Source organism: Mizuhopecten yessoensis, unplaced genomic scaffold (assembly GCF_002113885.1).
Source record: "Mizuhopecten yessoensis strain PY_sf001 unplaced genomic scaffold, ASM211388v2 scaffold3459, whole genome shotgun sequence".
Taxonomy (NCBI): Eukaryota; Metazoa; Mollusca; class Bivalvia; order Pectinida; family Pectinidae; genus Mizuhopecten; species Mizuhopecten yessoensis.
In genome coordinates, this window is record NW_018405055.1 from 1261948 (window position 1) to 1287362 (window position 25415).

General features: G+C 36.3%; 2 protein-coding genes across 4 annotated transcripts; one reads left to right on the plus strand and one right to left on the minus strand.

Moving 5' to 3' along the window:
• Window positions 1-68: 68 nt before the first annotated feature.
• Window positions 69-19217, minus strand: LOC110447589. Of its 3 annotated transcripts, XM_021493378.1 has the most exons (14): window positions 19115-19217; window positions 17137-17246; window positions 16642-16831; window positions 15725-15880; window positions 13377-13508; window positions 12082-12153; window positions 11504-11615; window positions 9739-9925; window positions 9330-9434; window positions 8613-8715; window positions 7438-7635; window positions 6359-6513; window positions 5558-5710; window positions 69-3397 (listed from the first exon to the last, which is right to left on the minus strand). In XM_021493378.1, the coding sequence occupies exons 2-14, from the start codon at window positions 17221-17223 to the stop codon at window positions 200-202; spliced, it is 4848 nt and encodes a 1615-aa protein (XP_021349053.1). In that variant the 5' UTR covers window positions 17224-17246; window positions 19115-19217; the 3' UTR covers window positions 69-199. The 3 variants fall into 3 exon arrangements, with proteins under 3 accessions (XP_021349053.1, XP_021349054.1, XP_021349055.1); XM_021493379.1 differs by lacking the exon at window positions 15725-15880; XM_021493380.1 differs by lacking the exons at window positions 17137-17246; window positions 19115-19217 and having other exon boundaries at window positions 15725-15831; window positions 16642-16729.
• A 207-nt stretch (window positions 19218-19424) lies between these two features.
• Window positions 19425-25244, plus strand: LOC110447590 (leucine-rich repeat and IQ domain-containing protein 4-like). The gene is made up of 2 exons (XM_021493381.1): window positions 19425-19688; window positions 21361-25244. The coding sequence occupies exon 2, from the start codon at window positions 21414-21416 to the stop codon at window positions 22224-22226; it is 813 nt and encodes a 270-aa protein (XP_021349056.1). The 5' UTR covers window positions 19425-19688; window positions 21361-21413; the 3' UTR covers window positions 22227-25244.
• The last annotated feature ends 171 nt before the right edge of the window (window positions 25245-25415 follow it).

Consider the following 25415-nt stretch of genomic DNA (forward strand, 5'->3'; position numbering starts at 1 on the left):
ACACAAAAGTTATCCGCGTAAGAAAATAGTTCGTCATAAACATATCAATACAAAATTACGGAAAAATATTGTGAGAATAACAAAACCATTTTAAAAGATCAACAGCAAATTTGACAAAGACATTGTTGTCATTCAAACATACACACGTCATGAAAATGAGTTTGTACAAGAAGACAGCTTTGCCACCAGTAGATTCATGTTACAGGTTTATGTTCATTTGTGTATTCATATCGACGCTGACAACTGGTGAACGTGGCAATGCTGCCTGTTGGCATAACCTCATCAAAGTTTCTGAATCAATAGTAAAAGTTGTATTAGGTACTAACGGCAAAGGTGTTATCGACTGTGTCCTTTGGTCTCCATTGTTCTTTGAATCTACTAACGTTTGTGTTGCGCTTGCCGAGACAGACATATTACGACTGTGGTTAGCTGCGTTCAGCAGCATCGGTTGTATCTGACCAATGATTTGCTGGCCCTGTCCTGGTCCTAACACCTCACGCTGTTTTTGCGCCTGATTGATTACCAAAGTACAGTTCATAGGATGAATACTGTCACCAACAGGTGTCTCGTGCGACTCCTTATGGACAGTCGATACAGAAACGCTTTGCGTTCGAGCCGTCTTATTTGGAGGATGTTGTTTATCATTTCCGCTTTGACGTACAGAACTCAACACGTTCTGTAGTTGCAAGCCGGAAAAGTTGAGGAGCATATGGGAAGTATCAGATACTGTCTTTGTGACTGGTGTAGTAGGCCTGACAGAGCATGCTTTTTTTTCTACAGTAGTACCTATCGACCCTTTTGGGGAAAGCTTCACGATTGAATTCTGGGGATAAGGGGCATTGACTATTTTATGAGAACAAACTGAATGACTCTTGGTAGGAGCATAGGTATTGCAGTTAATGGAATCTTGAGTGACTTGTGAAATGGAAGTAACAACCTGCAGACTTGTCCTCTTGGTCCGAGATATAGGTGCCGACATCACCTGGTTTGGTCTAGTTGTGTCTGTTGTCGTATGAGTAACATCAGCTATTGTGTTCTGTGTTCCTTTCTCAGTTAAAGCATGTACGTTCGCAGCAGAATGTTTCACTTTTTCTACACTTTCAATAGTTACATTCTGCCGTGAAGATTGGTTGTTTTCTGGTATTGATGATTGTGTTTCAGGATCATTACTTTGAAGAAAAATTGTGGAGTTTTCAGCTTGCTGATTGGCAGACACAGGGATCATTGCTAAATGTTTATTGGCGGAGTTGACCTTGCTTCGTTTAGATGGATGTGTATCAGGTCTTTGTATACCTTGAATCATAGGAACAGATAGATATGTGGCTGTAACCGATTGCGTAGACGGCACAACAGTTGCAGTAGGTACAGCAGAAGTCGCGAATCGACTCTGTGTAACCTTAGTTGTCTGGCTACGACGCGCAGATTTACTTTTGGACTTACATGTTGAGAGAGAGGTCACCGACGCATTTGGTACACATACATCATGAATGAAATCTATGGTCGCACTCTGATATGAATTCCCCGATACAGAACTTGCCAATTTGACATTCTGTGTTTGTGAATTTCCAACTGGCAGACATTTCATTCGACTTGTTGGAGGAGTACAAACATCACTACTGCTACAGGTAACCAGTTCAAGTTTCTGAGGTGTATGGAAAGCACTTTTGGGCGACGTATGGAATCGGTTGGTGTTTGGCAACGTACGAGATACGTGCAGGAAGCTAGAATCCGAACACGACGAAGGATTAGAAATACTTGAAGTAGAGGTATAACAAGAACCAGTTTGGTTGTTTGAAGTGCTACCAAGCACTAAATCCCTTTCTTTTGCCGAAATTGATGTAACAAGCCCACTTGAAATAACAGACTGGGTACCATTTGTAACTGGAACGTGACAAAATGGAATAGCCCCAGAAACAGATGTTACCACAGTCACAATGGTTGATCCTGGTGTACTTCCTGCGGTGGTTTGATCAATTACACTTGCTGACTCCAAAGTACTTCCCATCTCAGTCAGGATTGTTGATTCCGATGTAGTTCCTTTAGTGGTACGTTCAGTCATTACCAGTGTTTCCAGTGTAGTTTTTGTAGTAGTCTGGTCAGTCATGCTTGTTGACTGTGTTGAATTTCCTCTAGTCGTCTGTCCAGTCACATTCACTGGTTCAGGCTTATTTTCAGTGATACTTTGACCATTCACAGTCGTTGACTGTATTGTTCTTGTGGTGATCTGATCTGTCGCAACTGTTGACTCGAGACTGCTTCCTGTGACAGTCTGACCAGTCATGCACACTGTTCCAAGTGTGATGGGCTGACCAGTTACATTTGTTGACTCGTGTGTACTTTCTGTGATGGGCTGACCAGTTACATTTGTTGACTTGTGTGTACTTTCTGTATTGGGCTGACCTGAAACACCTACAAAAGGCATTACAATAGCTGGAGCAAGATCCAAGATAGGAGTATTTAATAAACCGTGTTCAGGATCTATACGGTTTGACTGTTGTTGAAATCCACTTTCAGAGATGTCATACAATTCCTTACTCAGGTGAGATGCACTCGGAAGGCCATCGCCACAATCAACCTGCTGTTGGTTCACAAGCAGTAATGGAGGTACTGTGAGGCGCTGGCCTTGGTTTACAGGAGTATTTAATTGCTGTATCAGTACACTATTCTGTGAACTTTTTGCAATGATTTCTTGAACACTGTGATTCATGCTTGGGTATGCTTGGATAACAAATTGTTCGGATGAACCACTTTCATTCAAACTAGCTCGTCCTTTCTGGAGCTGTGGTCCTTGGAGAAATGTTTGAACGTATTGTGTTTGCTGTGATGGAGGAATTGCTGGGGATTGCTGGACTTGGATGATCGTATGTCCACTGTTCTGCATTGATAAATTGTTGAAATAATTTTGTGAATTGTTTACGTTACCATGTGTCTGGCCTTGCATCTGTGACGGTGAAAGCTGATTGAAAAATTGGATGTTCTGCTGATCCTGTGGTGAAAGATTTGATAAGATTTGGTTCGTGTTTTGAAGGAATCCACCTTGATCAGCTGTTTGGAGATTTGTACTGACATTGATTGAGTTCATAACATTGGATTGTTGCTGAGTGGGATGAGTAGGTCCTGCTTCACTGCTTCCACACATTTGAAGCAAGTTTGAATGAGTAATTGGAACTGTCTCCACATTGTTACAAGTCACAGCAAGAAAATTACCATGAGATGTTGAGTCTATGACACTGGTGTTTTCAGCTGCGGATAAAATATTTTGGGATGATCCTGTGGTCCCACTGCCAGCAGGCTGTGATCCAATCATGTTCATGGTTCTCAGCAGCTGCAGCTGCTGTTGTGTGTTCTGAATCTGTACATTTAACTGGTCTATCATAGTCTGCAGCATGGGAAGATTCTGAAATAGTACACATTACATTTAATCTAACATCATAAAACTTATATCTGTATTACTTTTGAGATATGCTAAGAATCCATAGTTACACAATATTTACTTGTTTTGTAATTGGTCACAAAATGTGTTGATAATGGATTTTACCAATACCTCTGCAATTTAATGGATGGACTCTTGAGTTGTTAAACAAGAAAGTTGTGGAAGAATATTTGACATGGCCATAATTAATGGCAGTTCTTGTCATGGGACTCGAATGGAAAATATCTCCAGTGGCATATGGCATGCCCAAGATACACCCAAGAAACATTGGTAGCTGTGTGGTATGTCTGATTTTCCCACCTATAACTATGAACTATATATAACCTACCTAATTCATTCAATCAGTTGTATGTCAGCCTAGAATAATATATACTACTCACATTTTGCTTAGGATCACCTATATTTAAAAAAAAAAATCAAAATGTTAGAAAGGATATTATATTTTCCTTCCTTACTGTTTTGGGTGAACTTGTTCCAAATCATCCTGTGTGAGTGTGTTCAGTCAACCATAGAAGCGTGTGCACGCTTTTCCACGCGTACACCCATTTCAAAAGCTTAGCTACATGGCTAAGTAAGGCGTTGTTCAAATTGTTAAGGAAATCAATATTTTTAGCTTGGTTTTGTTTTAATATGGCACAAAGACAAACCAGACAACTGTTAAATGACAGTGAAATGAATAGGGGCATCGGAATGCTGCAAGCTAGCATGTCTCAACGTCAGGTTGCAGCAGACCTTGGGGTGTCTCAAAGTGTGGTGGCAATAATGTGGAATCGTTTCCAAACTAACGGAAACCATTCCAGACGTCATGCTGGAGGTCGTTCTAGGGCTACTACGCAGCGCAAAGACCTATTTTTGCTCATACAGGCATGTCATCACAGGTTCCGGCCTACCACAGCATTACGAAATGACCTCCTAAATGCTTCTAGTACCCGGGCAGCGACTCGGACTGTTAGGAGGAACTGTCTTCATGATGCTGGTTTAAGGTCACATAGACCAACAATATGAGTTCCCTTAACTGCCCGCCATGTTAGGGAACGATTAGATTGGGCCCAAGCTCAAAGCACTTGGACTGTTCAGGAATGGGAACCAGTTCTTTTTACGGAGGAGTCAAGATTCTGTCTCGACTTCACCGACAGGCACGTTAGAGTATGGAGACAACCTGGGGAGAGGTTCCAGGCAAGTAAAGTTGTGGAACATGACCGATATGCCAGAGGTTCAGTGATGGTGTGGGGAGGCATAAGTCATCATGGGAAAACTGACCTCCATGTTTCCCATAATTGTACCATTACGGCCCGGATTTACTGCTTTGAAATCCTTGATGCCTATGTCAGACCCTATGCTGGCGCTATCGGCCCTGGCTTCATCCTTATTGATGATAATGCTAGGCCACACAGAGCAAGGGTGACAGAGCAGTATCTACAGCAAGAGACTATTCAACGAATGGATTGACCAGCCCACTCGCCGAATCTAAATCCCATCGAGCATGTGTGGGACATGCTGCAGACAGCTCTCTCTGCCAGAAATGTTCGGCCAAGAACGCTCCAGGAGCTCGGAACAGCTTTGGTAGCTGAGTGGAACGCCATCCCACAAAACCGGATACGCGATCTCATTCGGGACATGCACAGACGTTGTGAAGCTGTAATTGATGCTCATGGGCATCACATTTGATATTAAAACAGTTTCTGTTTATTTAGGATGAATTTTGTTCAAATCAAATTTTTCAGTGAATATCTTGTTGTTATCAATTTTAAGGGTATCCCTTTTCCTGTGGCTCATTTTCCAACTGTAATTATGATTTTTGAAATTTTTGCATGCTGATTAATAGAACAATCAATTTTTCAAAAATAATCTCAGTATAAACCAAATAAAATATTTATTTTCACATATGCCCAAAAATAAAAGTGATCCTTAGCAAAATGTGAGTAGTATATAATATTATTATTTATTATATTTAACTATATATGACCTACCTGTGTCATTGTCAGCCTAGAACTATATATATGTATGACCTACCTGTGTCATTGTCAGCCTAGAACTATATTTGACCTACCTGTGTCATTGTCAGCCTAGAACTATATTTGACCTACCTGTGGCATTGTCAGCCTAGAACTATACATGACCTACCTGCGGCATTCCATCAGTTGCCTGTCCAATCTGTTGCATAATGGTGTGCTGCAGCAGTTGTTGCTGTAGAAGATGTTGTTGTTGCTGCTGCTGTACTTGTTGTTCAAACATCTGCTGCTGTATTTGCATTAGCTGTTGTCGCTGCACTGTCAACTGTCAAGAAACATAATTATTATTGAAACTTTGCAAATCAAGCCTGTTACATCTAGCATTTAGGATATTGACCAGTATTTTTTTCCACAAACTTTTGTCCAAATTTCACAAATGGAAAGACAGAATGTGTGTTATTTCTAGTGTATAAACAAAGATTTAAAACGTGCCAAAATATTTTTAGTAAGTGTTTAACTAAGGGCCACAACTCTGTATTTATAGAGCAGAAAGACCCGATTTTCAGTATTCAACACTCCACCTTCCCATGATTTACCAATACAAAAATGTCTTGCCAGCCAGACAGCACAAAAATATGTCCATGACAAAATAAAAATATCCATTGAAAGCTTAATAATCATTTCAAAGCTTTGTAAGTGCCAGGTGAGCTAAATTCAATTCATTTCATATGAACATGTCCGCTTAAATTAGGAACTCAAGCCAGGTGACATTTGGCTTTGGTTTCACTAACGTTCATATTTTTAAGTGGGGGGAACAGATACCAAGAATGTTTTAAAATTAAATCATATTTACAGATGACAGAAATGTAACTAAACTAAGTTATATGATGTACACAAGATCAAACATTAAGGCACACACGGTACAGGTATCTAAGAGATGGCTTGTTAAATCAATCCTTATTTAAACACTCACACTGGATGTCCCTGAGCTGGTGCCACTCACAGACACAGGGATAACGATGTTTGAAGTTGTAGTGGTAGGATTGCAGGATGCTGCTACAACACTTTGTTTAGAGGCTGGAGCAACAGAATGAGTGAAGGTTGTATTGGTACTAGTTTTTCCCAAATCTGCAACAAAAACAACATGTTAACCTCTCTGAACTTTTGAAAACCAAGAGTACTAAACTTTAAAACAAAAGGAATGCTATCATTTTTACTATGTTGTTTTTGGATGATGAAAAGTATACTTATTTTAACATAAAATGTTGAGGATCTTGTCCCAAGTAATTACATTGGACATAATAAGCCTATTGGTAATATTGTGTTTAAACCAAAGAACCATATTGCCTCATGCGTATATATTTGTCTAATGTTTGTGCAAGACCATACACATGTGTTCCCCGCACTCGTGAATATATTCGTACGCGCAATAAACTTGTGCTTTCTGATTCGTTAGAAAAACACAAGTGTGTGGTATTGTTTTTATCACATTCCTTCCGTATTTGGTAGAGATTGATATGAAATTTTTATAAACTTTGAATTTTTGCAAATACCGTGAATTTTTCAGTTCGCCATGACAAGGGGATTCCCATAAAAAGTAGTTCTGGTTAGTAGGTAAATACAACATTCCATATTGCACATGTGCAATACAGAACGTTGTATTTCATGGTTTGAAAATTGCTTGTATTACTACAACAAGATTCAACAGGTATGTGATAAGAAAAATTTTGCAGATTGTTGTTGTCTCCATTTATATTATAGTATTCGTTCTGGCTTGAAAAAGAAGCTGCTCCTTTTGAAAATTTGACAAATGATTTTGTCTGCATTGCAAGATACCACTGAAGATTTTTTAATAAATTACATTGATTGTCACAAACAATGACAAGAATTTCTATTGATCATGTTCAATTGTTACCAATTAAAAAATAAGTACATATATGTGTACCTTATAAGTACAACATTTCATAACACATGAGTAACGGCTGCTCACTTCCCTGAGTGAACTTATTTTACAAGGCATATTAAAACTACGCCTCTATAACCAGAACTTACGGGAGGGAACTTTGGTCAGACTCATCGCCTCTGTACTTTTGCGATGGCTATTGGATTGCCAGAACTTTTTCATTCCATGGGTAGGTGGCTCCCTCTCACCGCCCGTCTGCTTCATCTGATGACTCACCTGGACAATCGTGCTACGGGATGCCCCCGTAACCAAAGTAATGAATGTATAACAGTTAGTCCTTGCTCCAGCTGAAAAGAAAAATCAAAATATGTATTCTCCGATTCATGTCTGGTTTAATCACATATGATACATCAGGCACAAGGGATCTGTACCGTTTACCAGTTATTTGCTGCTGTTGGCAAACACATCTCAAATCTATGAACTTCAGTTTGGGTCAAGGTCAAATATATTTAAACAAGCTAAATTCATGTATCCTTACTCTACATCTATATGGATCTTTGTAGTGTTAAACTTAGAGGCAACCTTCAAAATGAGTCTTTATCATTCAAACATCTCATAATCCTTTGTCACTTGCTTATTATATGTCATTACCCAGAGTATAGGCATCTAGAGGAAGTAATCTAAAATATTTTGTCACAAATTTACCCCCATGACTGAAAGTAGGTCCAGGTCATTTAAGCAAACAAACTTGACAGCCCTTCACACCAGCATGCTACAGGCCACACTACCCTAAAAATGGTTGAAAATAATATATATGACATCTGTCTCTGGTGATTTTGAAAGACAGCCCTTCATCCCCGCATGATGTTGTTTAAAGAAAATGTTGACACCGACGGATGCCACACTATCTGACAAGATCACATGTAATTCCCCTTTTCCAACTATTTCCCCTTCAAATATACTTTCGTTTATTTTAGCATGAACTTGACGTTTGTTTGCCAGTATTCTGTCACCAAACCTTTTGCAAAAATTGCTTATTAATTTATAATTCTTGTATTCTGAGCAAGCATTTGGTTGCAACTACTGTTGCTATGATTTTAACATCTTTTATCAAATATGATATGCCCACCTGGTACCAATATATATCTGAAACGTCAGTGCACTCAAGGAAGCACACATCAATTGGACCAACACAAAATGTGGTGCAATTTTAAAAAAAATAGGGATTTAATTTTCTGTAATCATAAGATTGATCTTGAAAACTGCAAATAAATAACCCCCACCAACCCTTCATTCAATGAAGTATTGACAACTTGTTTATTACCAGATGGCGTCAGCATCTCAGCGATAACTCTCCGGTGCTCTGATTGGCCTTTGTTAGCTCTATCCCTCCAATCCTGAAGCAGCTTCTTGTGAGTGATTGCCATCTGACAAATTAAGGTGTTCTACCATCATAAATCTATCAATGTTTCCTTGCAATGGTTATTAACTACAACTTATATGTAAAGACTGCATTTCAAATTTTAACCAAAAATTTCTTATCCTTTTAAATTTGTAGCACCACAATAAGTGCTAATTTTGCCAAATAATTTGGCATTTACTTATATACACATTGTAAAACATTGGATATATCATTAAGGTGTCAATTTGTGATACATGTACTACCTTTGACAATCAATCAATTTTGAAAGAGAAATTATGTTATATATTGATTTTTCATATCGCCAGAGGATCGCAAACATGAAAAATCCAAAACAAGTATCATAAATCTAATATGAAGGGAAACAAATGACAGATCTTTTTTATCATGTAATACAAAGTAAACTGTATAATTGTGATCTGAAACAAATATTTTGCACTTGGCCGACACTGAAACGATGAAAATTGTGTCCGCTTCACAATGTCGTGATGTCACATTGATTGTTCCTATTCGGTTGTGACGTCATTTCTGGAGTGATATAACACACGTTACATACATTTATGTGATGGCTTTATGACACTGTATAACACAGTATTCATATAATAAACAAAATCATCATACCATCACACAGTTGTCCACACAGCACCGGGTCTGGGAAATGGTATCAAACGGCTGTAGGAGGCCCTTCCTGGCCATTCCATTCACTGGCTTAGCACGACACAAACTCTGTAACCAAACAACACATGCATTAACGTCAATTGTTAGTAAACCACCGTCCAATATATACAGACACCATTAGTTACTAAAGCACCATAACGATGTCTGTGGTACATGTATACGTATCAGATATGACACACTTCTTTAAGGCATATTTTTTTCTTGTGTTAAAAAAACATTTGTCAATACTTTCCCATTTGATGCATTTCCACACTATTTTATATAGACTAAGAGAAAAAAATGCAATTCTTAGAATAAGTAGTAGCAGAATGTTCAGTGTTAACCATAGTATAAATTGTCGTTCTGATTTTACCTTTTCAGTGACAAGCTTTTTGTGTAGAAAGTTATTGGAGTACAGTAGAACTTTTTGAACAGCCCTCTCACACAGCTTCAGGTCAGTCTTGAGGTGTGTTCTCTGAGTGAGAACAAAGTCTTCAAAAGCCTTGGAGCGCTTTTGTCCATTTCCTATGCCTACACCTTGATTCTTGGAACTTCTTCCCCTACAAAACATGAAATGGTTCATGTTGACGAAATGCAGGTCTAGATCTGAAAGCCACAGGATCAAGTGATACCTAAGGATAATGTGAATCTCCAGCTAACTTCCTTTTTGTAATGATTTCATAGAATCTTGTTGGAGAAATATGTTTCTCTCATTCCCGTGCGTAAGATAGAGCTGTCCAGGGTAAGAAAGGGGTGTAGGAAATTTCTATCTTACACCCAATTTCACGTGACATGACGTGACAATGGCTCAACAATGACGTGACTTCACGAATTTGGAAAACACTGATGCTGCAATGCGGAAAAGGCGGAAAAGGCAATGTGATGATTACCATACACGTTAGAAAGACGCGATTATTTTTTTCTGGGCAAACTCCGTTTGCAGATATGGGGTATGCTAAATTTCACTAACAATTTTTTTTTCATCAAAAAAGCTGAGGGGAAAAATTGATATTTTCAAAATAGTAGCCAGTCCAAGTTCATTTTCATGGTTCCTGAGCTTACTCTGGTAGTTAGAATGAGAGAAAAATACCCTTTCATGCCCAAGGGTGTAGGATAGGAAAATTCAACCCTCTGGATTTTTAAAATGATGGCAAAGCCTCGGGGTCTTACCAAATTTGAAAACCCCTTGGGTGGAATTTCCCTATCCTACACCCTTGGACATCAAAGAGTCTTATAATCTTACACCCCATTTCACGTGACGTGATGTCAAAATGGCTAAACAATGATGTGACGTCACAAATTTGGAAAACTTTGATGCCGCCATGCGGTTAAAGGTGACGTGATGAATTCAAAACCTTTTAAGATACATTTACAATACACATTAGAAAGAGAAGATAATATTTTCTGCATAAACTATGTTTGCAAATATGAGGTATGCTAAATCTTGCTGACAGACTCGTTTTTGTCCAAAAATCTTAAGGGAAAAGTTGATATTTGCAAAATGGTAGCCAGCCCAAATGCATTTGGTGGTTTCAGAACTTATTCTGGTAGTTGGAATGAGAGAAAAATACTCTTTCATGCCCAAGGGTGTCGAATAGGAAAATTCCACCCAAGAAAACCCCTCGGATGGAATTTCCCCCTATCCTACACCCCTGTGCCTAAAGTCTTATATTCTCCCACAACCAATGAAGGTTCCTCACTCTTGACTCATTGCCTAAACCTAGGAGTTGGTAAACATTTTTGGTCACCCACTAGTGGATAACACCCTGGACATGATTTTATTGGGAAATCTTTGATTGATGACGACAACAACAATGCTTTTAGACGTCATTTTCCATTGTGACATCGATCATGCTCCTTGGCAATTGTTTCCCCCATCAGAAAAAAATATGATGTATTTTCCAAGGGAATAATGTGGTATTTCAGATAAAATATGAACGTTATGGGAGGAATAGTTCCCCAAACCTGTGATGATTAGTTATCACCTTTATCTAACTCTTGTAAGTTAATTTTCAAAATGTAAAAGACACTTGGTAAACCTGGTGTCTTTATACAATCTGAAGATTAACTAACTTGAGTTAGATAAACATGATAACCAACCACCACTCGTTGGGGAACCTTTATGTATTTATACTTACTTTCCATTAGATTCAGTCTTCTTGGCGTAACACTTCTCTGCACTGAGTTCCCTTGCCTTCATTAAAAGGTCAATCATGGCTTTAGCTCGTATATCAAACTCATCTGAGCCACCTTGATAATCAGAATCCACAAATAAGTAAATAAATACACTGAACCAAGATCCTCTCATTATTCTTATTATTCCCAAAATTAGTTCATCTTGCATAAAAACGTTTTACAAACTTCACAAAGATATGGGCCATGGCTTCTTGGCATGTACTGTTAATCGGCCAACAAAACATTACTTGTGTTTCTAAATTCTCACCAGACCCTATTTGTATCAACTGACCCTAAAACATTGATTTGCTGAAATCTGCCTTCCACCCACCATCCCTAACTTCTTGAGATCATATGTACATAAATAATCATTTTTTTTATTTGATACAGAGATGTATCTTATACAACATATCATCCTTAATGAAGTCAACTCTTACCGTACTGTCAAATTTAATAAGACTACATAGTCTGTGATTAACATAGCACCTGTTCAACTTTTGAGACAGGTACTGTGGTACAAAGTTGAATGAAATCATCTCACCATCACCAATGATGTATTTCTGTAAACATCCACAAGCTTTAGGCCTGACCACTGGGCAGTATAATCTCTCAGCTAAAAAAAAAGCAGGAAAACTGAAATTCGACATGAAGAAAACATATGTCAACTTGATATAAAAATGTATATAAACCCCATCAAATAAAGCTATTAATCATGGAATGTGCATGAAGATGATTATTAATGAGTAAATATCATTTTCTGTTGAATGACTCATTTCAACATTACCAGTACATTTTATTGCACAAAATAAATTCAAATTATTCAATGTGAATCCAACGCCCCTGCTACGTACAGTGAAGAGTTTTACATAAAGCTCATAGGTTTCATCATAAAACAAATCATTTATCATCGTCTTGGTTCTGTTTGCCCCACACAATTTAACTTTCTCTGTCTAAAAGTTGTCCAACCAGGCAACCAAATTTAAATTGCATGCTTGAAATACAAATAAATGTTGTTGCAGCCACCAATAAAAGAACAATTCACTTTCTACCTTGACCCCCAATAAAAGAACAATTCACTTTCTACCCTGACCCCCAATAAAAGTATGGAATACTTTCCGCCTTGACTCCTAGTAAAAGAATTATTTACTTTCCGCCTTGACCCCCAATAAAAGAATTATTTACTTTCCGCCTTGACCCCCAATAAAAGAATCATTCACTTTACAACTTGACCCCCAATAAAAGAATCATTCACTTTACAACTTGACTCCTAATAAAAGAATTATTTACTTTCCGCCTTGACCCCCAATAAAAGAATTATTTACTTTCCGCCTTGACCCCCAATAAAAGAATTATTTACTTTCCACTTTGACCCCCAATAAAAGAATTATTTACCCTCCACCTTGACCCCCAATAAAAGAATTATTTACTTTCCACCTTGACCCCCAATAAAAGAATTATTTACTTTCCACCTTGACCCCCAATAAAAGAATTATTTACTTTCCGCCTTGGCTCCTAATAAAAGAATTTATCACTTTTCGACTTGACCCCAAATAAAAGAATTAATCACTTTTCGACTTGACCCCAAATAAAAGAATTATTCACTTTCCGCCTTGACCCCAATGAAAGAATTATCCCCTTACGACTTGACCCCCAATAAAAGGACAATTCACTTTCCGCCTTGACCTCCATTCTTTTACATTCATTTGCAACAGCCCTAATTATGAGAAATGGACAAACTGATGAACAGTGGCTTAAATGTTAAATCCATCATATTCTACCACCAGACTTAACGCTACAACGTCCTTTAGTCAGGATAAACATTATACATGTATTTACCTTCTGGTCTATTCGTTTTTACAACCAATTTCTTGCCAAAATCTTTTGCACCTTTGAGGATTTTTTCCATCTCTTCTGCAGTTGGCATGGGAATTATTTTTCTAGGCTTTCGGGGCCTATCAAAAGTTATACCTAAAAAAAACATGTGTTTCATAAAGAATCAATATAACATTTACATTCATTTGAAATCATTTTGATTTGCTTTTTCAGAATCACTTGATTCTTCATTATTAGTGTGATATAAAATACTATGACGTATCAATTATGCAAAGCATTCTATGATGTGTCAATTACACATAATTCACTATAATGAATAGAATATATTAAAAGTAATACAATGCATAAGTTATATACAGTTATTTAAGAACAGCTGAGTTTTACCAAAGTATGGGGTAACTTTTTGAAATGATTGTACAGAGTACATGATCTGTTGATAGGGAGCAAACCATTGACCACTCTATGCAAATTGTACCAAAGTATGGGGTAACTTTTTGAAATGATTGTACAGAGTACATGATCTGTTGATAGGGAGCAAACCATTGAACACACTATGTAAATTGTACCAAAGTATGGGGTAACTTTTTGAAATGATTGTACAGAGTACATGATCTGTTGATGGGGAGCAAACCATTGACCACTCTATGCAAAATGTACCAAAGTATGGGGTAACTTTTTGAAATGATTGTACAGAGTACATGATCTGTCGATAGGGAGCAAACCATTGACCACACTATGTAAATTGTAATGAAGCCCAAATATAGATTGCAACCAAGAACAGTTGAAGAACAGTCATGCCAGATAATGATCTCCAGTATAAACACACAAGATATGTTGTACATGTCATATAGACTTCTTATCACGGGCGGATACAGGAGGATGGGGACACTTCCTACTCCACCTTCCCACATTCAATCCCGATTTTTTTCAGACCAAAAACCTGAACACACCAATGTATTGACTAATCATCTATACTATTTTTGTCTTGCTCAGCTCAGCATACTTACAATATATATGATAAGATAGAAGAAAAAAAAGAGGAAAAAGACATGTAGTTTTAGATATTAAATCCCCAACCACATGAAATGAACCACAGAACAAATTGGTTCGAAACTAAACAGAGGCAAAAATAATCATCAAAACTGAAAGGCGAACAACTCAGCCAAAACATACCGTAAAAACCCATGTAATTTGCGCACTTTTTTTTTGTAAGCAAGTAAATGTTTTATGTAAAATATTGCTAAAATGAATTGATGTATGCCGATATGCGCACACGTGTGATCAGATAATTTAAAGAAAACAAGCAACAAAATACACATTTTACGTAGTTTCTTCTTGGTTTTAAATATCGTTTTACATCAATGAAAAAAAATCATAGAAATATATTCAAAAAAAAAATATTCAGAGATCGATTTTCGAGTAGAAGCTTTTTCCCCCATTTTCAGCCTCAAAAAGTACCTGCGCAAATTACACAGGTGCGCAAATTACATGGGTTTTTACGGTATTACATGTCATTCTTAGATCTGGATGAAGCATTTTATGATATATCTTATTTTATGGTTTTCCTTTAGCTTAAGCTGGCAGATGAAGCATTAAAAATCAACATTAATGACAGAAACATATTGAATAAAGCTTTATAAACGACAGGTTATGTAAATAAACCGGTGATTTGGTTCATTTCATTGACAAAATTTCATATCTCAGTTGTAATTAATAAAAAATATTTGCAGTTTTCTATTTGAAATTTTACATAAGTCACAAGTAATCATTTTTTTTCTACTGCATGCATTTCAGTTGAGGTTTTAAACCACTTTGACAGACAAAAATAAGTATTTACTACATGATGTCAAGACATATTCAGCTTACTTTGCTTCACATCGCCTGGATTAACTCTAGATCTGTACCATATGAATCAGAGTACCCAGTGTGAAAATTTGACAAGAACAATCAATACCTGAACCAGGGGTAGTAATACACAATATCTTACAATTTTGTATCTGTTTAGAGAGCATGCACAACTTAAACCTGAGGCCAGCAGTCAAAGCTACATCTACCTGCAGTTCACCACTGTCAAACGCTTATGTATGTCTCCATACCTCACGGGTCTGGTATTGTTTACCGTAAGTTCTGGTGTCTCACATGCGTTTATTGTACAAAATAGTTATATTATTTAATATAATTATCACACATATCACTAGCTATATATAGTAAAACATATAAATATTTACTGGTCTCACACATGTATATGTTTTATCTATATGTGTCACAGACTTACTACAGCAGCTATGTATATAGTCATATATATTACTTATTGATGCCATACATATACCTACTTACAACTTTATACTTACTACATGCATTACAAAGCATCAGAATCTTTCCAGTAAGAGGGTCCATCTTGTTACGAGGAGCAGGGTTGTGTTTGGACCTTTTATTTTTGAGAGAACGTTTCAGAGATCTGTTGATGACATATGGGGACATACACAGGTCACACAGAAAAGGATCACCTACAAAACCATTTAATACATTTCTGTTCATACACAGGTCATACAGAAAAGGATCACCTACAAAACTATTTAATACATTTCTGGTCATACACAGGTCATACAGAAAAGGATCACCTACAAAACTATTTAATACATTTCTGTTCATACACAGGTCATACAGAAAAGGATCACCTACAAAACTATTTAATACATTTCTTTTCAAAGTCGAACATTCAAATGGAGCTTTCAATTCTGTCAGTTTTAACTTTAAATCACAACAAGCAGTCAGATTAAATTTGGTGCACTTACTTTGTATATTGATAAATTGTAATACTGATCATGAGCTACATTGAATTTTATGACCTAAGAGAGATGCTTCGTGAACCAGATTAAAATTCTAATGATCTCCCTAGTAAAGATGGTATGTAAACAAGTACTAGCTTCATACCTTAATTCAAATACAGTAAATGTTCTTAGCTTTAATTATCTTGTTACATACATGTATAAAACAAATACGTTTTAATCAATTCTATGTAAGTTAATTTTTAATATACATTTTAGTGTTTCTCAACAGTATAGGTATGCAATACATTTTGAATATACTGTTAAACCTTCCACCACTGTAGACCATAATGGACTCATCCAGATCAATGCATGGCAGAGTCTACATAGGGTTGAAAGGGTTAAGTTAGCAACAAATATGTTTTCAAGAGAATATTATAAACTTGATATATCAGCTTGAAGTAAAAATTAACGATGTATATAGTCTATATTTGACAAACCATTTGGCATGAGATCGCAGGGTCGATCTGGTGCAGTTGCTGACTTTGTCTTCAGCTTCTTGGTCTTGCTTGATTCGTTGTAACGCTCCCCCGTAGCACTCTCCAGGCCTGGTGAGAAGGACTGGGGTGGTCGCTTACATCGGACACTCTTCCTCACACCGTCATCCTTGTCGCCGCCACCAGGCTTGTCCTGGTGAAGACAACAGTGGTCAGAGACAGAGAAATATCAACCCCAGAGTAAGATTTTAGAAGTTTAACATTATGAGGCTTTGTTAAGTGTTGTATAAACTTCAAAAATCATAATTTATCCAGAGGGTTGATGGATATTTCTCTGTCTATACAAATCATACAGGAGTGATCATAGATTCTATTAATTTTAAACCAATTAGTCCTTAATTCTTCCCAAAGTTAATGTCAATATGTATACAAATGAAACAAAAAGTAATAAAAAAAAACCTTTTGTATTATTTTCTGTTAATTTAGGCATATATGTACCTGTCCAGTTTCCAAACCAAGTACAATGATGGGGTTGTCCATCGCCAGCTGAGCAGGGTAGACAGCATTACCTTGGTGATTCTCCATTTGATTAGGTTTTCATGAAGTACCTGTCAATGCCAAAGAATATCAGTTTATCTTTTCAAATGTTTGATCATTGTTCTATGACCTGAACTACAGAAATTAAAGTACACTTAGCTTTAGATCAATCACCCTCAAAATATTCTCTTTTGAACTGCTGAACTTAGGTTTTTAATTTCGTAATGTATATACTATATTGTATGCACTTGGACAAATTTTTACTCCAAAGGTAAGGGTTAAACCAGGGGGTTGAAGACCAAATACCTGAACTGCTCAATGATTTTGATCCAGTGAACATTAGTTTTATAATCAATATTCTACCGGTATATGCAACTTTAATTCAATGACAAGAGGTCCAGGGGCCTTAATAGCTCACCTGGTTTTATTTTTCAATTTAAAACCTGCTGAGTACCATACAGGTTTATCAAAGGAGTAGAAGAAACAAAGTTGCAAGAAGAACTACATATAAACCTGTTTTGGCGGGAAAGACACCAAGAAATTATTTAGTTGGGAGGGGGGGGGGGTCACATCTACCATTTATAAATATTAATTTCCCTTTGCTCAAAGATTCTCTAGAACAAGTTTGGTTAAAATATCCCTTCAATGGTACAGAAGGATCTGTAATGTTTTCTTCTATTTCCCCTAATGGGCCCCACCCCTCCGCCCCCAGAGGGACCACATGTTTATACAAACTTGAGTCTCCTTTCTCCAAAGATTCTCTAGAACAAATTTGGTCAAAATCCTTCTATTGGTTGAGAAGAAGAAGATTTTTACAGATTTACCTATTTTCCGCCTATTTGGCCCGCCCCTCTGCCCCCAGGCGGGCCATAACCTCCGTTTATATAAAACTGAGAACCATAGGCCTTTGGCCAATGATGCTTCAGACCAAATTTGTTAAGGGCTAGTAGCGTTTTAAAGGGAAAAGTTTTAAATGCTGGACACCGGACGCTGCGCCATGGCATGAAGTAATAAGCATGACATGGCATGTCTCGACTCTTGGCCCTTCGGGCCAGGTGAGCTAAAAACTATTGATATAAGATGCATCCGCGGCCAGTCTTTAAAAGTCAGCCAAACTGACGATCATGATCATGTAGCTGTATAATGAATTCCATAAAAATATATAGTATCACAATTATCACTCGGAGGTAAATCTGCATCTGTACAGTGCAATATGCACACAATATTGTACAGGGACCTGATGACTTGTTACCGAATGTCAAGCTAAAACACATGTAGAATTACTCTGAACACCTTAGTTTAGGTCCAAATATAGCCATAACGAATTTTCAGGTCCCTCTGTGCATGCATGTTCTGATGATGATGATGATGCAATGCCGCAGCATGCCAAACAGGTTGCAATATTGCTTTTTTTTTTTTTTTTTTTAAAGTTTAGAGTTAATTTGCATGGAGATTGATGGCTACCCATACCTTTTGATCCACCAGACATATATCTGATGATGTAATAACAATATTATGACTTGATTGTGTTAATATACATGTACCAAAAAGTTCATCATAAGAAGAAGGTCAAGGGTCACTCACATTGTCAGTGACCCGTTTAGATCTACTGACGTTTCAGTCAACATTTCATTAAGCTCCATGGAAGACATGTTCTAAAAGTTATCCAAAATGTGTAAGTCAAGTGGATCATACTTTAAGGACCATGCTATGATATACTTATTGCAATTGAAGCTATGTTATTTCAATTCCTTCGTGCTTTAAACGTCATACAATAATGTCCTAGTTGGGAGAAACATGCGTGTATCGTTACATTTTCCTAAAAGCTGTCTACATTACGCATCTTGACAGCCAAGTCAAACATTCAAACGTATGTAAAATCAATCTACTGATGCTCTCTATTATAAAAATTACTGATTTCATTTTCTTGTATACTTACTTTCGATCATATTTGCAAACACTTCTGTTCAAATCCACATGACTATGTTGACGCCATTCTTCAAATTCTCCTAAATACTAAACATCCGGGCAACTTACGTTTTTTCGGGGTTCACGACAGGGACTACTTCATTTATATCAATATTATATGTATATTTTAAAGGTATTTCAAATGTTCAACTTTACTAAAATCAAGAGTATAATACAAAAACTTCCACAGTTTTCACTACTTACCAACCTGCGAAAAATAACTTATTTATCAAATTATACAGGAAGCAGTACGTACGTACCCCCCCTTCCAAAGCGTTTTTGAAACCCCGATTTCGTCGCGATGACGTTTGATTGTTTTGGTGTTCCGAGACATCTACACCTAATCTATAATCATCCAGTATTGGCTTAAATTAGAACTAAACTTGAACATGACACTTATTTCAGAGACAATTACACTTTCAAACAATTAAGGAGCTACAATGTCAACACATGAACTCTGATTGATGTGCGACCGCTCAGATTACATACGAGGGATTCACGATCCTCAAACAGAAAGTAGGCCCGGTTCAGTGCCGAGGGAAGTTGTAAGTTGACCCGGTTTTAGTTGGTATGAGGGTTGAAAGAACATTTATTCTCCTTCACTTTCGTTACAGAGAAATACAACAATGGAATAAAGAAAACTTATTTAATCGTAACATATGATTTCCATTACTTTCTACATCTTCTAACACACAGGAACACTTCTATGGCTGAAGTGTTAATAACTAAAAATAACATCTTTCAAATCTCGGTACATGTATTTTGTTTCATGACAGAATCAGATTCAATCTGGAAGTCTTGTATATATGCCACGTGCATGTGGCCATGGATGACATTTGTATCGATATGACTTGGTACAGTATTTGGAAATTTATGTTAATCATACCACATGAACTTGAATTTCTATCAGAATGGTCTATTTAAGCTCAGAGAACTGATTAAGCCCAATATATACCCCCCTTTCCTTGTAAGTTCCTGCGATCATACAGGCTCATGTCAGTGTATAATATAGTATGAGATGGGCTCATAATGTTTCCTCAAAATGATAAAAATATGGAAGTTGGTTGGTATACCCATGTCAATAATGACCTTTGCAGAAATTATTTGTTGAAAATATTGTTGAGTTTTTCTGAAAAGTAACGTTTGAATGCAGAATTTGAGTGGTGTAAATTTGCAATGAATAATGAAATTAATGAAAAAATGAACCTGTACATGAATTCCTGGAGTTATTGTGTATTGACCATTAGCAAGAAAAATGTAAGAAAATTTGTCAAATCTCTAGAATAACAGCACCCCTACTTCTTCTCAATAACCAAAAGGCCTTGGATGCATGATGATATTTGGCCAGTAACATGCTGGGATGAAGTGCTACCAAGTTTGTTCAAACAAATGACCTTCACCCATTTTCAAGGTCACAGTGGTCAAATATGTTTAAAACCTTTAAACAACTTCTTCTGAATACCCAAGAGGCATAGGATAATGATATTTGGCCAGCAACATGCTGGAATAAAGGGCTAGTAATTTTGTTCAAATAAATGACCTTCATCTATTTTCAAGGTTACAGGGGTCAAATATGTTTAAAACCTTTAAACAATTCTTTCTCAATAACCAAAAGGCCTAGGATGATGATATTTGGCCAGTATCATACTTTGATGAAGGGCTACCAAGTTTGTTCAAATAAATAACCTTCGCCCATATTCAAGGTCACAGTGGTCAATAAATGTTTAAATCTTTAAATGATTTGTTCTGTATGACCAAAAAGTCCAGGGTAATGATATTTTGCTAGAAGCATATGCAGGGTTGGAAGACTATAAATTCTGTTCAACCTAATATCCTTGTTTGACATTCAAGGTCACGGGTGTCATATGTTTAAATATTTTAACAGGTTCTTATTAATCAAACACTGATATTCTGCCTGCAGTTGTATTTTCGTCCACTTTTAAGATAACAAGTGTGAAATTTATACTAGGTGAGCGATTCAGGCCCAATGGGCCTCTTGTTTTTACTTTACAATGCTTTACCAATGCAATTTTGTATTATCTGATAAATGAAAGTTAAAAAGATTATACTTGTAAGCATAATTTAACAAAATCTCTTTGTATTAAATAAAACACATCCCCCCCCCCCCCCAACAAAAAAAAATTATCCACCATCTATAGTTATTCATCCCCTGATCATAAACTGTTATAAACCAAATCACCATCATTTTCATTGCAGGAATACAGTGGTATACTGGTAATCAGCTGTGGAGGCCCTAATAAGAGAACAAAATGGAATTTCTCTCAAAAGCATGCAGACATTTGAAATCAAAAGAAAGAAACTCAAAGGAGTCAAGTGAAATTGATATAGATGGTAAACAGATTAAAACAGGTTTGCAGCTACATAATTTGCTGTCAAGTTGTACTGAACAACGCCTTCATGTTCAGCGATTTACTATGAAAGGAGCACCTATAAGAAGTATTCCTCAATGCATAGGATCATTTGTCAATATCAAGTATCTTGTTCTCTCTGGGAACAGGATTGAATACCTACCCTGGTCGATTGTCTTGCTTAAAAAATTGGAACATTTGGACCTTTCCGACAATTGTATGACGGTCATATCACCGATGCTCTGCTACTTTCCATCACTGAAGATACTAGATTTAAGTAGCAATGCTTTAGAGAGTCTTCCGACAGATTTACTTAATCTTGAAGCACTCGAGACCTTCAATGTGTGTGGCAACAATGACATCAAATCCCCACCGCTCTCTACCTGTCATGAAGGAAAGGAGGCCATATTTAGAGCTCTCGGGATTCGACGGACTCGTGTGGATGCTTTAGCTAATTGGAAACCTTACTACCAAGGGAACAAAACTAAGGCGAGTGAACTGAACTCTCTAGTGAAACTGTGCATTGACTGCATCATTGAAAGTGAAATTGATTTTTTGTCAGCTGAAATCCCACCTGTTGTTAAAACATACTTGACTGAAACTAAAAAGCAGGAATCCTCCTTGCTACCGAATCTTTTGAAATGTAGCGAGTGTGAGAGATATTTTTCAAAGACTTTCATATTTGAAAACCATGACTGCCAGAGGAAAAGTTGAAGTTGCAATCACTGATCCTGAAAGTATGACCAAGTAATAACTGTGATGTTTAATATATATATCTGTAATTTGTATACACTCAAGTGTTCTTTTAAAAAGTTCCTAGCACTTGTCAATAGTCTTGTAATGGACGATGTCACAGGATCAGATTATTAAATGAGCAAAAATTGAAAATATATTCAGAATGTCTCAAGCTATGTAAACTCTGTATAGTGTGATGTCATGCAATATGCTTTGGCCAAAAACGAAAAATATGTATGTTTCAGGTACCCCAATTCCTGACCCTAGTTTTTACCTCCACCTCTAACCATTTTATCGCACTCGAACACACTTCATCCATGTGTTTCAGTGGGATAACTTGTTTACCATATGCCAACGAATTGATGGAGAAACAAAAAAGGCAACTATATATACGCTCTTCTTCATAGAAAGGTATGCAAACCAAATTTAAATCCCATATTACTATTTAAAAGACCCTAAAAATATGTTTGGTGATTTTCGTTACTTCTTAAATTAGCCCCCTTTCCTTCGGAAAAAATGAATAACATACCAACAGACTGACCTCTTATTTTTTCAGTCATGTTTTCTGAAACATACATTATATTTTTTGGGTGGGTCTTGGTAAGATTGCTTGATCAAGATTATGACATGACCTTATGAAATTGGGTTATATGTTTTTATAATATATATATATATATATACATATATATGCTGTATGAATTGACATCATTGTTGATGCATAATTGATATTGAAAGTCATCATGATTTTGATTGAGTTGTATTTTTTATATATATGTTTCATTCCAATTAATCTGACTTGTACAGGTATTTTATAAATTGGAGTTTACCTAATTTTTTAATACCCAAACTATCTCTGAAGTTAATGTAGACTAGTAAAAACATGATGGTTTCATTGTTCATACATTGTCTCTATAGCCTCTCTGTGATATCTTGTGTTTTCTTGGTATTTACTCATTTCTGGCTTGAAGCATTTACAGAGCCACAAGTGCCTGTTATGAAACTAAACTTGCAGGTAGCACTATTTTGCACTTAAAAAGGGAATCTATGATTTCTAGCACCTATATATTACGTAATGATCATGATTTTCTTTCATAAGTTCCAAGAAGCAAACCACTGCATGCATTGTAAAAATAAAGATGGATTTAATTGATAGATCACTTTAATAAATATATACATGAACATTGTATATAGCAATGTGCTCTCAAAGTTGTAAACTGCAATAAAAATACTGTATCATGATATTTGCATTTTTGTACCCTTATTTTACATATATTGTTTGCATTCTATTTTCATTTTGAATGTCTTCTCATGCTATAGACAAAAACATTTGCTCCTCTGTTGCAAGAAACAGTTGGCCTTGTGCAACACAACACATGATCAACCTACTACCAAGATTCATATATTTTTTACTGTACCAATACCATGAAGGCATTTAATTAATTGCATAATAAACTTGAACATATATATTATAGTCAGGGCTAGAAATAACTTTTGGGTTAGTAATTTCAGCTGTAAGTATAGTCCATGTGCAAATTCCACTTAATATTATTCAACATAAGGAATATAAAATTTGGACTAGAACCAATTTGGCTAGCAGTTTTCAGAACAACTATATAGTCCAGGTGTAGATTTCAGTAGTCCCAGACTACAGAACTACATGTACCCTTATTGTCAATACCTGGTATATATGTACGACACTTGTAATTAAGTGAAATCACATTTGGCATGACTACATAGGTACAAAATGTGACTTTGGCAATTTTCTTAATCATATAGAGCAAAGAAAGAACAACACTTCTTTCTTTCATCTGTTTCTTAATTCAATCATACGCTCTGTCATCTGTTTCTTAATTCAATCCTACACTCTGTCATCTGTTTCTTAATTCAATCCTAACACTCTGTCATCTGTTTCTTAATTCAATCATACACTCTGTCATCTGTTTCTTAATTCAACCCTACACTCTTTCATCTGTTTCTTAATTCAATCATACACTAATTAAAGTATGAGTTCAAGTTACAGTGTATCATGTGTACATTGTACTGTACCTACTTTTGAAGAGAGTGTAGTCATGCCCATCCATTCACTATATAATCACAGATTATGTTCATATCTAGATTACCTTTTACTTGTAGAGTAATAATGACATTACTGCAAAAATATGTAAGTATGACTATTTTTAATGAATTATAGAAGAAAATAAAGACAACTTTGCCCAAATTTTGTATACACTAATACATTCACTTCAAAACTAGATTTAATTAGCTCAAAGTGTAAGCTTCACGGATACCCCTGCTAATTTGACATACCTACAAAGATTTGAACCCATTCATGAAACAGTGACCAAGATCTACATTGTATATGCTGTAGAAACCTGAATTACACTTAATTTAATTTTAGGTCAAGGTCAAAGGTCAAATTGAGGTCAAAGTGACCTTGTTTTAGGATGTGACTTCCCATGATGTACCTGTACCTAAAATGTCATTAAGTGTTACCACTCGCCAATATACAGTACATTCTTTAGTCACTAGACTTTTCATTTAAAATCTTATGTTGTGGACAATTAAAATATGATTAAATTGACTAAGCTTAATACACGTAATCATTTTTCCCCAATTGATAAATCTCAAAATTTACAATATGTCCAATATTAGTGAATTTGAATCTAATCTGAATTTAATTAACATAAAACACCTACATCTTTTTATATAATGTGCTTTATATTTAAGTACAGGGGATGCTTTTAATTGATAACCTGGACTAAATGTACACATTTTTACATGCATTATATATAAGATTATAGTAGCTTACAGTAGGTTACACTGTACACATAATACGTTCCAAAGCAGCATGGTACAGATTCCCATCACTACAAGGTGAATAGGTTATATACATGTATTATTAAATGTGGCACGGAGATATATCTATTATGGGAACTATGCCACACCCCTTTGTATACAGTTAAAGTATGGGGTTTAGGGATATAGCAAGTTTCTGGTGTCCCGAGACCAGGTCTATTTCCCGAGGCGAAGCCAAGGGTAATAGGCATGGTCAAGGGACACCAGAAACTTGCTATATCCCTTAACCCCATACTTTAACCGTTTTATTATACCGATACGCACTGGAGAGATAGTTTTAACTAGAAAATATTTGTAAACCATAAGCTGTAT